The sequence below is a fragment of the Etheostoma spectabile genome, chromosome 13, assembly GCF_008692095.1.
Source record: "Etheostoma spectabile isolate EspeVRDwgs_2016 chromosome 13, UIUC_Espe_1.0, whole genome shotgun sequence".
Classification (NCBI taxonomy): Eukaryota; Metazoa; Chordata; class Actinopteri; order Perciformes; family Percidae; genus Etheostoma; species Etheostoma spectabile.
Window position 1 is genome coordinate 29,689,935 of NC_045745.1, and position 16,330 is coordinate 29,706,264.

The window sequence follows — 16,330 nt, forward strand, 5'->3', positions numbered from 1 at the left end:
TGGTCTCTTGTCCCGGTCACCATTAAAGAAGGGATCCACATATTTGTTTCTAAAGATGATGTTTTTGGCATTTTAGGCCTTTATGTGATGGGACAGCTTAGCAATGAAAGGGGAGAGAGAGGGGGAATGACAAAGGGCCAGGCGCCGCCGTGTTTTTGTGTTTTTATCATGTATAACCTTGTAGCCTATGTTTTATGTAAAGCACATTGTGATTTGTATAAATGATAAGTGCTCTATAACTGCATTTTACTTACATTAGAAAGACTTCCTCTAACCAGTAAAGACAGTTCCATTATTGAGGAATCACATTAAATGTATCAGATACCCTATAATGATTCCTGGGACATAAACAGGCATTCTGTGGACAGCACTCACGTACAGTATAGAGCAACGAATGCATATTGTCAAAGAATATATGAAATCGGTCACTATAGTAACAGCAGAGACACAAATACGTGCATCAGCACAAATTGTCTGCATGGAAATTACACATCAGCACTGTTTCAGCAAAAAAACTATTATCTATCTTGCAGCGTCAGCACTACAATAAACCAATAAATATCATTATCATCTTCCTCCTCCTCCTCGCCTATAACTTCCGCCCTAAAATACTGTGCATACTGTAACAGTGGTTTGGGGTAATATGTGTTCTTTGTATCATTATAATCTTAAAAAAATATGTGTGTCACATTATTTGGACTTGTGGCTCCTTTGGAATACTTAATAATCGTTTCGTTAACGTTCCTCCACGGGCTGCGGGAGTCATGAAAGCCAAGCAGTTGTTTTTCTGTTCCACCAGATAGTTATTTAACAGCCTGTGCTGTTAATGTCAAGGCTGCCCAGTACCAGGAGGGAGTATTTGGACGGGCTCCCAGGGTCAAGCGATGAAATTACATCCTCTGAGGAAAGGAATCTGTACTGCAATCTTGCTACAGATAAAATCCCCACAAACAAATCTATCCTGAAACAACCCACGCTCATTTCTTTCTCCATCCGCTTTCAAACGCTTTCTCCAACACTTTCTACTTGTTAATCCTATTCCTTCATAGCAAAAGTGTATTTTCCATTAAGAGCTGCTCTAAAGACAATGAAAAAAAGGATTTCTGTGGAACCAGAAATCGTATTGTATGATGACATTTGTATTGTTTTTTTCCCCCTCCAATTTAGAACTACTGTGTGTGTCCATTATAGGCAGGAATAACTGCTCAACCTAAAAATATTCCGTGCTTTTCCTCAAGGCACAGAGCAAGAGACTTTATTTCCTCTCAACAAAGTGCTGACCGCGAGGACTGAGCAGGAAGGAAAGGGACAAAGGTTAAATGATAAATTTAAAGGCTTTAGCACACAACAACTGAACAAAGCTAACAGATGTCTCGCATTCTGTAGGCAATAAAGAGAATTTGTCTCACCTCCTGAATGCTAACATATTAACAGGATTAGAGTTGGGCAAGCACTTAAAAGTCATTTTTAATTAAATGTGTCTTATCAGAATTTTAACAATAAGCCCCTTCAGCGCTATCACTCACACTATCAGAGTGCAAAGAGATTAATGATTAGCCTAAAAGGTATTCAAACGGTTTGACAGAATGTGTCCCAATCACTGGTAACAATCAACACGTGTTGTTACTGTAAGCGGGGTCTCAAAGCCCTTACAGAAACCTAAATGCCAGTCCTGGGGGCGGAGAGGCAACAGGCGGCCAAGCGAAAGGCAAAAAATGCATTCAGGAAAGAGAAGAGCGCCTCCTGTTTTGGATTTGGCTTTATCGGGAAGTAGATCAAACAGAGAGCATTTCTGTAAGCCAATGTCTGGATAAAAGAATACACTATGAAGATCTACGCTATTGTTCTCCCTGCTTTTCTCTACATTAGCACCATGACAGACGACATGATACAAGCGGTCTCTTTCTCATCGGTTCTTCTTTCTCTTGAGACAATTTGCCTTTCAAGCCGAGGAATATTAATTCATAATCCTTTCCCACTGTAGGATAGAGGGTGGGTCCCCTGCCAAAAAAGGCAACGCAGTATTGATATCTTGAAGGAACACAGTGGTAATCAATATTTGACCTATATGGGAATGGAAGAATTTGGATACATTATACAGATACAGCTGGGAGGGCTGTACTGAAAACCCTCACAGAGTCATCTACCCCACTGTGGGTCTCACATGCTTGAAGCCTGACTTGCACAAACTGGTTTTGGTCTTAACGTGACAGTGAAAAGTGTGGCAAAACAACAAAAAAGCTGAGCAGTTGTCCTTGAGTTGAAATGCAGGATTGACTGTCTATATGGGGTGAGTGCACAGTGAGTCATGAGAACTTGGATTAGTCTCCAGAGGAGCAGAACAACATTACTGAGCTGGAATGTACAGAACAGAACAGGCCGCTTCACTTCACTCATTTTTATTACCATAAAACTCAAGGAAAACTACTAGGGGCTACAACTAACGATTATTTTGATTGTTGAATAATCTGTCGTTTATTTTCTTGATTAATTGAGGAGCTGTTTGGACTAGAAAATGTCTGAAAAAGTAAAAAAAAATTTAAAAAAAGTCAATAAATGCCTTGCCAAAGATATTCAGTTTACTGTCGAAAAGGAGTGAAGAAATTAGAAAATCTTCACAAAAGGGGAAGGTGGAATCAGAGAATTTAGACTTTTTCCCCCTGTAACAAATGACTCAAACTGATTAATTGATTATAGTTGGCGATTAATCTAATAGTTGACAACTAATTGATTAGGCTAATCGATTCTTCTTTGTAGCTCTAAAAGAATCCACAAGTTGCAGTCAATCAGCCAAATGCCATGTAAAATGTACACTCATGTAGTTCAACACGAGCAACATTCATCACAGCAGTCTGCACTGGGAGATAATGGACTATGTGACCTCGCTTAGAGACACTGATTTCACAAATCAGCACGAAGCAGAAGAACACGTTAGCAAGATTGTAGCTCAAGGCTAATGAACTGCAAACTGCTGATGTCAGGGAAGGAGTTTCCTCCCTTCACCATGTCCCTCAGCATCTCAGTGCTGACTTTCCAAATTCACAGAAGTAGTTTAGGACAAAGGGTTCCCTCCGTATAACTGGCTGTCAGCTGGTGGCCAAGGATTTAAGTTACCAGATAATTTGTGGTCACACATATCAGTTGTTGGCCAGCGTAAAAGGCAAAGTCAAAAGTTTCGCAACCTTATCCAGGCTTAAACACTTCCCTGCTTGTCTTCCCATCATCCTCTTCTTCTTCTTTCCCTACCTGGAAAACAAGTTTACATAGCTAAAATGTCAACGTGATGCATGTAGTAAACAACCTGCCTGGTCTCAGCTGACTGCTGCCACTGATTCAGCAGCAGCAGCCAAGCACTTGCTGTAGGCAAAGTTACACAACACTGTTAACTTTATCCATCTCCTTTGATAGAATATTGCATAACATTTTCCAGAAAATAGGCCTAATATTATGGTGTTTGGCTACTTTTAAGATGGCTATACAGTCATAGTATGGAATTATTCCAATACAGCTGGACATATGGAACGTCTGGCATGTGATATAGCCTTGTTTACCCAATTCGCCTACTGATTCCTGTATGTGGGTGGGGGGGAATGCAGAAGTGAAATTGCCAATGTAATGTCTAATGGGATCCACATCAGGCTGACTGAGCAATACTCAGCAATGCAGTAGTTACTAACACACCACTGCTGATGATGATGATTTGAGAAGAGAGACATACTCGCAGTCTATTAGTTCTTTGTTTCACCACATGTGATGTTAACACGAGCGGGTCTGTTGTTAGACATCTTGTCGAGGATCAAACATAGTCAGTTACAGAAAAAACACCCATGTGTGCCCCATCTCTGCTTCCCCCGGAAGCGATATTGCGTATCAGCGTTATATCAGAAGGAAAAAATGAAAGGTAAAAAATGACACCCTACCTTGTCAGACTTTGGTTTATTTTGGAGGAGCTTCTCCAGGTACAGATCGGAGAGGGCTGTCCGGACGCTGTTAACCGACTCCAGTATGACCGCAGGTTCGTTTTTATTGGATTTTAACGTCATCTTTCCGTTAGCTAAAACTGTGAACCCGACGTGTCCCCCCGCTCAATGTCCTAAAGAGGCTGGCCACAAAAACCGCTGATAAGGAGCCCTGACTGTGAAATAAGTCTCTATCTGAGACAGAAGTCCAAGGTTTTTATCAGCAGCAGGTAAAGTCCATGAGATGTGTGCTGCGGGGACACCGCTGACAAAGCAAGTAAACATGTAGCTGATTGCTGCGCCGCTTAGAGGGGCAGGCTTATGCTGCCTTCAGGTACGCCCTGTAAACTACCAAATCCCACTATTAGAGTTGTTTAAATTACCATGCCAGTTGTTACCAGTTGTTTATATTTACCACCTGTTTTTACAAATCACAATGGAGCATGTAACAGGAGTTGTTTTCTGGTTTTTTTGCGGTGTCTGTTTCTTTTGAGGCCCACATAGGCCTATTCTAGCGTAACACTTGTTCTTAATTGCGGATGTATCTTAGGCTACATGCATATTTAATACTTTCTAGCTAGCCTATTCATACAGTAGTTAAGACTTAAGCAAACTGTAGTCTAAGAAACACTGGAAGCTTCATTAAGTTGCCCTGCTCTGTTTTAGTCTTTTAATTTTTGTCTACTCAGTTTTTTCACGTTTTACAATTTTCGATTTCACAGTCTGCTCTAGCCTTACTGGACTTTTCATTCAAATCAAATTTTCATAAAAGTGTAAGATAAATAATAGAAACCTTCAATAGGTTATATAAGTATCGCTATCATGTTGTAGGACTCCTTAACTTCACAAGCAAGTTACCTTCATATTTCTCACTAACGTTCATATATCAGACAGTACTTGAATGCGGCATTACCGCAGCGCTCCCAGCAGGGCTAAGTGTGGCGACACTCCCATTGGACTCCGTTGTACGCTTTTTTTCTTGTAAGTCGTCCAAAGCTTTTTGGCTTTTTGCCGCCTACTTACGGATGTGCAGCCTCGCATAGTTCCAAACATCTGTTCTACGATAATACATCGGTTCTACGGCGTCGGACATGATTAGTTAGCTACCATTGCTGACCGTCGAGTAACTTCTGAGGTTAGTTGATTAAATAGCTACCTCTTTTGAATTGTCAACTGTCTATATTTTATCAGAGGCCCTTTCTAAAGTATATTGATCTTTATTTGTATGTGCACAGCCTAATTATATATTTAACTTGGTAGACGACCGATATTATAGCTATAGTTGGTTAGCTCAACTTTGCCAGCTATCTCCAGGGGTAAATTGATTAAGTAGCTATACGTTTTTTGAATTGTCCCTTTATGATGCAAATACTTACCTTTATTTGTATGTGTACAGCGCAGTCATCGGGGGATTCGGGGCTGCACTGAGCGGAACAGGCTAACACGTTATCCCACTGCTGCGCACCTAACGGCGGACAGCTCTGGTGGGAGAGACCGGGGTCTCGCGGTGTACTGCAGGCCTCTGGGAAAATGAGGCGCAATACAGGAGTCACTTAATGCTAAGTATTATTGTTTCCCCACCGTGTTTCTCTCTTCTTAACACATTTATTTATATATATATATATATACACACAATATTCATGTTTGTTCCTTCACTTTGTTCTTGTTAGACACACACACTTGTTGACTCACTCATTGTTTAATAAAAATACTATTTAATTCATCCAAGCGTAATGAGTTGTTATTCTTTAATATATTTGATACTTTGTGTATGGCTTTAGTCTCAAAATGATCATGGTTGTGTGGTCAACTGTGACACCTTGATTGATAAACAATAGTTAGGCTACACTTTTAATATTGTAATGAAATAATATAAACTGGTCCATTTATCAACTGTATATAATAATTATAGTTTGACTGAAGATGGAAAATAAGCAGCTTGTGTTTTTTTTTATGTGAACACATTTGAAGATGAAGCCCTATCTGTTCTAGTGTACATCAGTACATAAGAGACCTGACAATCACTGGAAGTAAAAGGTTTTTATTCTTGGGTAGTGGGTTCTCATTTTTGTGTGTTGTGGTAATAGTACTTTCCACCCTACCACTCCAAATGTAAAACTGACATTTACAAATATGCAATAATGGACAAACCGTGAAAGAAGTACATTGATGTGTGTTCTCATTTATATTTACCATTCAATATCTCACTCGCTGCTGTCAGTCCCACAGAAGAACATGACAGCGCGGCGCGTGGTTGGAACTATACAGGCTTACATGAACCACGTGACCCCCCCTCCTCCTCCTCCTGCTAGCGAGATCAACGAGTGTCGCAACTCTGGGCTGATGATAATCTCAGGCTTCAAGGAAGGAAAGATAACGGTAGACGTGTAGAGTTGTCCGTTATGAAGCACCGCGCCGGGCTGCAGTATGTTTGTCTGGGTGCTAATTAACAATTAATTAACTGGAGGGCACTCATTGGCTACATGGCGAATTGAGACCCAATTAACAGATCTTCCATAGGGGGGGCCACCAAATTATTGTTCATTTTTAGAATGTTTTTTTCAAAAATGAAAATGTCTTAACATGAATCCAACATATTATTAGTAAATATAAATTAGCCTATTTGGGGGGGCAATGCTGATAGACTCAGGGGCGTAGAACAAAATTCTGGGCCCTTTAGAGAGTAATTCTCTGTGGGCCCTACAGTTATTCATTATAGCATTTTTGGGCTCTCATCACATAAGGGCCCCGGTTACTCAGTCCCCTTTAATGTTTTTTTTTAAAGAGTTTTATTGAAGTTTTTCCAAAATACAGGTTCTAAACAGTAGGGATACATTATTAGAAAGCGAAGAAGAAAAAAACAACAACAGCAAACTATTACCAATTATGAGACGTGTCATTGCCATCTTTAAAGAAGCCATCCACAGAAACATTTAACCCGAAGGATTTACTGAGCCACATGCAAATTTAACATTAAAAAACAGGATTTATAAAATCAACAATTATTATTTTAATGGGTATGGAGTTAGATTCCTGCCAAAAGGTTGTACACAAAAAAATGTGTTGCACAAAATAAATGTTGTTTGCAAACTGGCTTCAAACGTTACACACACATAAAACTTGTTTACAAAACTGTCCCCAAACGTTGCACTCAAAATATCATTTATAAATTGTCCCCGAGTACAAACGGTCTCTGCTCGCTAAAACAGCCTCTCCTCGAGTACGAAACAATTCACACCCCTCTGCAGCAAATTTCTGCCAAAAGTCACGTGATACATTAAGAATAGTTCTGACTTTGTGACAGCAGGGGGCGCACTCAAAACAACTGAAACGCCGGTTGTGGCTGAGGAAGACAGACGGCATTTCACAGCTAACACCCATGAGCACCCCCAGGGGTGTTCCTAACTTTCACGGTGAAAATGAACATCTGACTATGTCATAACTATGCAGATAGAGCATTTACAATCACGGCAAGGGACCGTGTTGCTTTTCAAATCAAATATTGTTGTAGGCTTCAAGTGCCTACAACAATAGACAGTTATTTTTTTGTTAAAAAACAACAACATAAAACCTGAATTATGATCTGTTAACAATGCCTTTATCTGGGTATCCACTCTGGTTCTATCTATTTAAAATACCACAGTGAAGGGAGAAGCTAACCAGAGGGGCTAAAGCAAAAGTTGTTTTCAGCAGTGTTCAATTTCAGGCTAGCTTTCATGTTATTTGATTTGAAAAGTAACACGGTCCCTTGCCGTGACATAGCGGTGCCTTTAACTGAAATTGTAAATGCTCTATCTGCATAGTTATGACATAGTCAGATATTCATTTTTCACCGTGAAAGTTAGGAAACTCCCCTTGGGGTGTCATGGTGTTAGCTGTGAAATGCCGTCTGTTTCCTCAGCCAAACCGGGCGTTTCAGTTGTTTTGAGTGCGCCCCCTGCTGTCACAAAGTCAGAACTACTCTTAATGTATCACGTGACTTATGGCAGAAATTTGCCGCAGAGGGGTGTGGAATTGTTTCGTACTCGAGGAGAGGCTGTTTGAGCGAGCAGAGACCGTTTTGTACCGGGGACCATTTAAAAATGATATTTTGAGTGCAACGTTGGGGACAGTTTGTAAACAAGTTTTATTGTGTGTAACGTTTGAAGACAGTTTGCAAAACACTTTAATTTGTGTGCAACATTTTTTATGTACAAACAACTTTTATTTGTGTGCAAAAAATTTTTGTGTACAACCTTTTGGCAGGAATCTAACTCCATATTAATGGCTTGGTATACTATGTACTAAAAAGGTGTTTACTGAATGAAGGCTTTAAGGTTTAATATGCAACTTTATATAGGGGGTCCCTGCTTCGTCTCTCTCTGTCCTTGGGCCCAAATTCCCATCCCATGTATTTATCTGTACAGATCAATAAACCATGCATACACTTTATTTTGACAACAAGGCCTGAGTGATATGGAAACAATATTTAAATTTGAAAATCTACTTGTTTTCCCTGATTGTTGAAGTCCTGTTTCCTGTTGGCCTCAGATTGGAAATTTACATTTTTGCAACCTGCACTTTAAGCTCCTGAAATAACAAAAACATGTTGTTTCAAATCGATCAATGACATGTTCAATACCGAAAATGCCTTCTTGTTACACTTCAAACGTCTAATCTGTCATAATTTATGATCTTTGTTCCTCTGTTGAACTTCCAGATTTTTTTTTTGGGACATCCCAGTGTGCAGTAGTAGGGGCCTGGGGGTATTCTGTACAGACATCATGCTCTTCATTGGGAAACACAACAAAACAGAGTATAGGGGGGAAAAGAAAGATGTTTTCAGCCGGGTGATGAGTGTTAAGTCTCTGATACTCCTTCTATTTCCAGAAAGGAATCCAGAGGGACCAAAGTATGGTGGTGGACTGGTAGCTGGAGAGGTGCCAGTTCACCTCCTGGGCACTGCCAAGGTGCTCCTGAGCGAGGCACTGAACCCCCAACTGCTCGAGGCGCCTTCCCATGGGCAGCCCCCCCTCTGATATTTCTCCATTTAGTGCATGTATAGGTCCTGAGCATGTGCATGTAATGACAACAGAGTGTAAATTGTGATTTCCCCTCGCGGGATTAATAAAGTATGCATTATTATTATTATTATTATAACAAGTCTGCCAGTGCCTGGCCCCGCATGGATAGGGGTTAGCAAGCTCATGGCTTCACTTTGCCCCAAATTCAAATAGCCACCATGTTCCCATAGTAGAAACAGTCTTTCATGCTGTCAGGTTGGCAGCACACACTACTTTTGTCTCAGTTCCACCTGATTTACTCTCTAATTGTCTTGTGTCGTCCATCACCTCACATCCAGTTACTCGCCCTTTGCCCGCTAGTTGTCCTCGAGGGTCCCATCTCTCCTGCAGTATTTCCTAGATGATGTGAGGCACCTCTGCTGAAACGTAGACCACGTCCGCTGACATCATGAAATATCACACCCCTACGTCGTAAAACATGCAAAGAGTAACTGACTGAGGAAAACAAACTGCTTCAACTTGGGTCCCGGGCAAACAGCATCTTCCTTTACTTTTTACCTTTTAATAATAATAATAATAATACATTTTATTTATAACGCACTTTTCATTCCAAGGAATCTCAAAGTGCTACACAGGAGAATAATAACAATAAAAACAATCAGCACAAAAGTGCCTTTCTGAATAAAAAAGTCTTCAGTTCAGCTTTGAAAGTGTCCAGGTTCTGTACTGCTCTCAGGTCACTCGGGACCTGGTTCCAGAGCCGTGGTGCAGCTGAACAAAAAGCTCGGTCACCCATAGTACAAAGCCTTGTGGTGGGGACCTGAAGAAGCAATTGTCCTGTTGATCTGAGGGTGCGGGGGGAGGGTTTCAAGGTGATGAGTTCTTGTAGATATGATGGTGCATGTCCAGTGATACATTTTTGTGTAAGCATGAGGATTTTGTAGTCGATCCGGAATGAAACAGGGAGCCAGTGCAATGAGTATAGAATGGGAGTTATGTGATCCTATTTTCGGACTCTCATAAGGACTCTGGCAGTCTTCTCTTAATGGGAAGAAGTAGGCCTACTTGCAATGTTTTTTTTTTCTAAAGTATTAATATGAATACAGTACTAGTCCTACATTCAAGTGTTTACTTCAAGTGAAGTGAAGAGGTTCTTAAATTGACTGCTTAAGGTGGAGCCTTCAACTCTTGCATCATATTTGAATCGTTATGTGTGTAAAATCTGAATCTGCAACATTTCTCTGTCAGGTACACTACCGGTCAAAAAATTGGGGTCACTTATAATATTCCACACTACTCCGTTATAGACAGAATACCATCTGATCTGAGTGGGTGGTGTGGTGGAAGTTTCTGTACAGCAGGAGAGGAATTGTTTTGGAGAGTGAGACTTATAATAAATGTATATAATAAAGACAGCTGCACAACTGAGTCAAGGTTTGGTCTTTGGTGAGATTTAAGTATTCCCTGCAGGGACTAATCAAGTGGGAAGACAGTTTTCACAGAGTTAACACAGTAACAGTGTGACAACGTCTTTACGGAATGAAAACAGTAGCATCCCCGTGTTCTATCCTGTTTCCCCTAGAGGAGAAAATGACGTGTTTTGCGAAATACGTCTAATCTTACAGACATGTCGGAGCCTCTTCTTGACCGTGGACTTGCTTTGATAATACACAGCACCGGACAAATGTCTCCTTCAGACTCCAAGGCGTTGTCCTCGGGGAAAAAATGCAGAGACTAACAGAGTCTCTCCTTCAGGGAGGACATACAGGGAAGGGCTTTTAAAAGTCATACAACCTGAAAAACATTGTGAATGATTACATGAATAATCCATGCAAATTATAGAAGGATACATGAAATCATGCTTATTTGTAATTGATGGGTGTTTCTAATAATTACCCTGTGTTCGTTAACCAAATCTATCTTTCCAGTACTCAACAGGAGACAAAGTGAAATTATTCTTGCAGCAAGGGAAGCCTCTGTGACACCTCTGAGCAACGTTTCTTTATTGCATGAGTGAAGCAAGTCACGGTGACAGATGTACAACCGTGGGAGTGTCGCTGGTCTGATGTGGGTGCGCTACGTGAAGCAGTTGGATACATTGAAAAATACCTTCAAAGAACACTGCCTGCAGAATATTGCAGAGTTTGCAGTCTATGCCTGAACACACACACACACACACACACACATAGACATAGAAACTAAGATACACAAAGTGAGATACACACAGAACCTTCTGCACAGAAACTCAGGCCTGAATTTCTGTGCTATCAAGGTTGTAACCATGTATGGTAGAGAAACGTTAAGATATGGTGTCAGACAGTAATTACTCAAATGAAAACATATTCATAACCATATATGAGTTGCGCACCACACAAACTGACTGTTTCTAAGCATTTCAGGCCCTCTACCATATTAAAAACCATAGATGAACTCACATCACATATCTAGTATTTTAAACATAACAGGCTCTCTAACAGTGATTTTCCCATTACAATTGCTGATCTTGCAATATCTACGTTGCCCTTTATCAGCTACCATTCATCCAATGTTCCAAAGGCAGATTCTGTTTACTAATCTGATATCATTTAAAAAAAAATAATAATAAATAAACTAGAAAAACATTGGAGAACCCTTTCGCAATTATGGAAGCGCATAATGCAATCTGAAAACTGCTGAGCAGGTATTCTGTCTACAATGGAGTGCAATGGAAATTTCTAAGTGACGTCAAACTTTTGACAGGTAGTGTAGATGTAGTAGTACAATGTATTCCTCTGAAATAGAAGTACACAGTGAGTCAGTAATATACAGTAGAATACTCTGAAATGCGTTTGGTGGGCCTTCTGTAAGTTATTCCTGGGAACAAAGAGTTAGAGTAGTAACAAATTCAATATTTTTTCATATCTAAACAGCATAATAAATATATATCTTTGGCAACTGGTAACCATTTAATTTCATCACAGTGCAGTATTTCATATTTAATCATTTCATTTCATTACTGTGCAATATTTAATACTAAAGACTTGATACAACAATAACTATATTATTTTCATAATGCGTATACAAACCCTTTAAAAAAATCTTTCTTACTATTTTACACATGTACTGTATATAGTTGTCTCAAGAACTGTGCACCACAACCCCCCCCCTCCTTTTTTTTTCTTCTTCACTACTTATATTTTATATATCTTGATGACACTGTAAAGGGATTGCTTCAGTCTCATTTGCACAGGTACTGCACGTGTGTATAATGTGACACACACACACACACACACACACACACACACACACACACACACACACACATCCGGGTTTTTGGGATCAAGAACACGCATGTGCCAAACTGCCCTACCAAAGACACACCGGTCCCCAGTGTAGGTCAGGGTTACAGTGTATGAACCGGTTAAACTCTGCAACATTTTCAAATCCCAACCATAAACCATGTTTAATTATTAATCTAAATTAAGCATATTGAGACATGTTGTGGGATGAAAGACTTAAAGAAGCGAAGCGCTAAAGAGGCGTATCAGTTCAGCGACTGCACGGTGGCTTCTCGGTAAAGAAGGCGGTTGTTGTCTTAAGTTTGGGGGTTTATTTCATTCTGTTTATCACACCTTGTGTCCACCATGTTGACCATGTTCCGTGGGATGTTGCGACCCGCGTTGAAACAGGCTCAGCTGTCCCCTGGAGTCAGAAACGCACAGCTACCATGGAGACACAAGACGCACATCCGCGCGTGTGCTGCGACTTCAGCAACTTTGCAGCCACTCCAACACTGTCTCGGTGAGTTCAATAACATGTAAACACACATTGGAGAGGCAAAGCTCACTATTAACTTCGTGCATTCTGTAATCGCCAGTGCTCAACTACGGAGGGACGGCGATGCATTTGAACTACGTGTGGCTGCGCGACCACTGCCGCTCTGCTGCGTCGTACAACTCCAGCACCAACCAGAGAAACCTGGACACCGGGAGCATAGACCTGGACATCCGTCCCGACCATGCAGCTCTGCAAAATGGCCATCTCGTCCTTACATGTAAATTTAAATTAGGGTGACCAGACGTCCCCGGTTTCCGGGGACAGTCCCCAAACGAGCATGCAGCCCACAAGGAGGCATCAGGTCTCTTTGAGACAACCACGAGTAGCCTTTGAGACCAGACACCCACAGCATAAGACATGAGACATCTCCAAGCTGCCAGACTGGCTGCTAAGGTATTAAAAGCGTTATAGTATGGTATCTGCCTGTCCATATTGTGATACCCATTTAAAACGTTATTATAATATGTTCCTGCTCATGTACATACACCACCACCTGGACTTAAATTACCACCTAGTCACTTATCACTTTATCACTTCAACACTGACACTTTAATATAATTATGTCGTTTCTTTGTTTATTTGACAATGTTTTATTATTGTTATTTTGTTGTCTTATACTGTCTTTTTTATCTATTTTGTATTTATTTTTCACTTGCTAAAACTGCTGCGGGAATTTTCAATTTCCTTGCGGAGTCTCCCAAAGGATAATAAAGAGAAGTATAAGTCTAAGTCTAAGTCTATGTCAGACGGGACCCAACTGGGCTGACATGAGCCGGCAATTTCACTGGCAGAACAATGTTTCCTTACCACACTTGGCTTCTGCAGGCTGTGATTCCTCTAACCCCAAAGGTGGCAACTAAATCCCTCTTGGTCTTTTTCCAACTTGTGTGCGCCGGGTTGTGCACTTGAGAGCGTTCCACATACACTCAAGTAGGTACAGCAAATATGCAGGCTTCCCATTCAATTTGGCGGGGATAGTGTGTTTAGGCTGCAGAGGTAGGGGCTGCAGGGGGGGCGGAACAATCCACGCCTTTGAAACAGATTAACTTTTGGAAAGCCCTGCTTGGCAATTGGTACCTGGCGATCAGACTCGTTTGTTGTTTGAGGCGTGTGACAGTACCGTAAAGTAATGTAAATGTAAATGTGCTGTATTTATTAGCGCCTTTCCGTCTTAACACTGCTCAAAGCGCTTTACATCTACGGAACATTCACCATTCACACATTCATACACTGTGGCGGGGCTGCCGTACAAGTGCACCTGTCTCAGATAAATTCATACACATTCACACTCGATGCGCAGCACGGGGGCAACTGGGGTTCAGTGTCTTGCCCAGGACACTTCGACAAGGCTGAGGGGCGGGGATCGAACCACCAACCTTCTGATGGCGGCAATCCGCTCGACCATGAGCCACAGCCGTAAACATTACTGCTCTATCGCTGCCACGCCTCTATCGCTGCCACAAGACAGTTTTATAACACTATTTGGGTTAAAAAAAAACAATCACAAGCACAGATCTACCCAGGAGTTTGTGTAAAGCTGACTGTTTTGGTTAAACTTGTTTAACTCTGCCTGCTGGCCTCTCACAGGGCGGGGGGTTGGATGGCTGGGAGCCCCACCAATGTGGGTGATTAGGTGGAGAACAAGGTGCTAGAAAGAGCCCCTATAGGTTCATAGCTTGGTAGCAATTTGATCATTGGATATTGCATAAATGTGTGGCTTTCTGTCAAAAGCTGCATTTCACCTTTATAGAAGTGTATTTTGTGCTATCTGGGCATGTGTAAATAAAGTGGGTTTAATCAAATTGCCCCAAACTAATAAGACACAGAAAACGGTGTGGCAGTACTGGTGGTTTGTGAGTCTCTAACAGTGTAGCCGTCATATATATTCTGCCGTGCAATGGTACGCTTCTAAAACAAAGTAAGCTTTACTGACACAATTAGCACAGTAACAATTGAGTTTGAGACCATGACATTGTGTCCAACTACGGTAGCTTGGTGTGGATATGTCTTTTTATTTATGGACAGGACACAATGGAAGCAGTCCATGGCTTCTTTCATTGCCTGACCACACTTCAAGTTAACTGAAACAGTGTGATCTTAACCCATAAAGCACTGTCATCGCAGAGGGAAAAGTCCACCTCCTATGGTATCATAACTGTTTTTAACTACTTTTGTAATGCACTGTAACATGTTTAACAACGTGCACCAGATGAGCACAAAATACATTAAATTAAAGTGTAATGCAGCTTTTGACACAAAGCCACATGTTTATATGCAATATCCAAATAAATCAAATTTCTGCCTAGGGTCTCCTGGGGCCCCGGGGGTTAGGGACTTGTGCCAGTTGGCATCCAGCCTCATGTCATGACTTATTACAGTGTCATTACAATGCATTTCTTTTGGATGCCTTTTCTGCCATATAACTTTAAAACACTTTGGGCATGTTTTGCCTGATAACCGTTATGTTTCAGCTTGGTAGAACAACTTGAAAATTGGATTTACATTAAGGTGACCAGATTTCTCACAAAATCCGGGACATTTTCAGCTCAGAAGCGTATTTACCTCCAAAAAAGTAATGTTTTTATTTTTGTAAAACTTAAAACGGGGACACTAGACCTAGAGCTGTTCTTATTAGGGGAGACCCCCCCCACCCCCCCCCCCTGCATCCTAGTCCACTCACTACACCTCAAGATAGAAAGTCCAAATATTTCAAGATAAAAAAATCCATCTATATTTCAAGATAAAAAGTCCTAATATTTCAAAAAAAGTCCTAATATTCAAGATAGAAAGTCTTAATATTTCAAAATATAAAGTCCTATAGTCCTAATATTTCAAGATAGAAAGTCCTAATATTTCAAGATAGAAAGTCCTAATGTTTCAGATAGAACGTCCTAATATTCAAGATAGAAAGTCTTAATATTTCAAGATAGAAAGTCTTATAGTCTAAGTCCATAGCCTATATTTCAAGATAGAACGTCTCAATATTTCATAATGTTGTAAGTTTACTGAACTACTGACGCTTTGCTTTACTGCTCAAGGCTTGTTTCTGCAACAGCTCATTGAGAATCAGATACAAAAACTACTGAGGACATATTTTCCTTTGACAGTGATGCAGTATTAAACGAGATCGCTGCAATGGAAGTTAATAGGATAATTGTCCAGCTTGTATTACGTTCATAAAGTGCTGTTTAGCTAACAGACTCAGTTAATATTCTAAGTGTCTGACAACATTATGGAAGGATTTCTAGGAGGTCGACCTTTCTGTAAGATTAAGATCCTTTTTAAAACATAAAAGTCCGCGAAATTGCGTCGCTAAACCCACCAGACTCCATGTAAATAATCACTGATTTTAGCATCGTAACACACGGCTTCTAAAACCTCTCTGAGCACCGCTGGCTCTGGTGCCTGAGCTTGCGTGTGTTGGGTGTGAGATTATCGGCTACGTTTTGTCAGTTTTGTCTTTCTTTCATTCCAATTTCGGGTCTTTCAGTCACAGTGAAAACCGGGGACATTTCCGGGGACAGATCCAGCCGGGACAGGTAGCCAAAAACG

The 16,330-nt window shown here is 40.8% G+C and overlaps 2 protein-coding genes across 2 annotated transcripts in view; one reads left to right on the forward strand and one right to left on the reverse strand.

Annotated features, from left to right (window-relative positions):
• Positions 1-4,273, reverse strand: part of mpp1 (MAGUK p55 scaffold protein 1) — a 10,987-nt gene extending 6,714 nt beyond the window's left edge. The window contains exon 1 of the mRNA XM_032532715.1: positions 3,921-4,273. Coding sequence (XP_032388606.1) covers positions 3,921-4,043 — 123 coding nt within the window. The 5' untranslated portion in view covers positions 4,044-4,273. The remainder of the gene's footprint in view (positions 1-3,920) is intronic.
• Positions 4,274-12,358: 8,085 nt separating this feature from the next.
• tmlhe (trimethyllysine hydroxylase, epsilon) overlaps positions 12,359-16,330 on the forward strand; it is a 14,018-nt gene continuing 10,046 nt past the window's right edge. The window contains exons 1-2 of the mRNA XM_032532723.1: positions 12,359-12,742; positions 12,819-12,995. Coding sequence (XP_032388614.1) covers positions 12,586-12,742; positions 12,819-12,995 — 334 coding nt within the window. The 5' untranslated portion in view covers positions 12,359-12,585. The remainder of the gene's footprint in view (positions 12,743-12,818; positions 12,996-16,330) is intronic.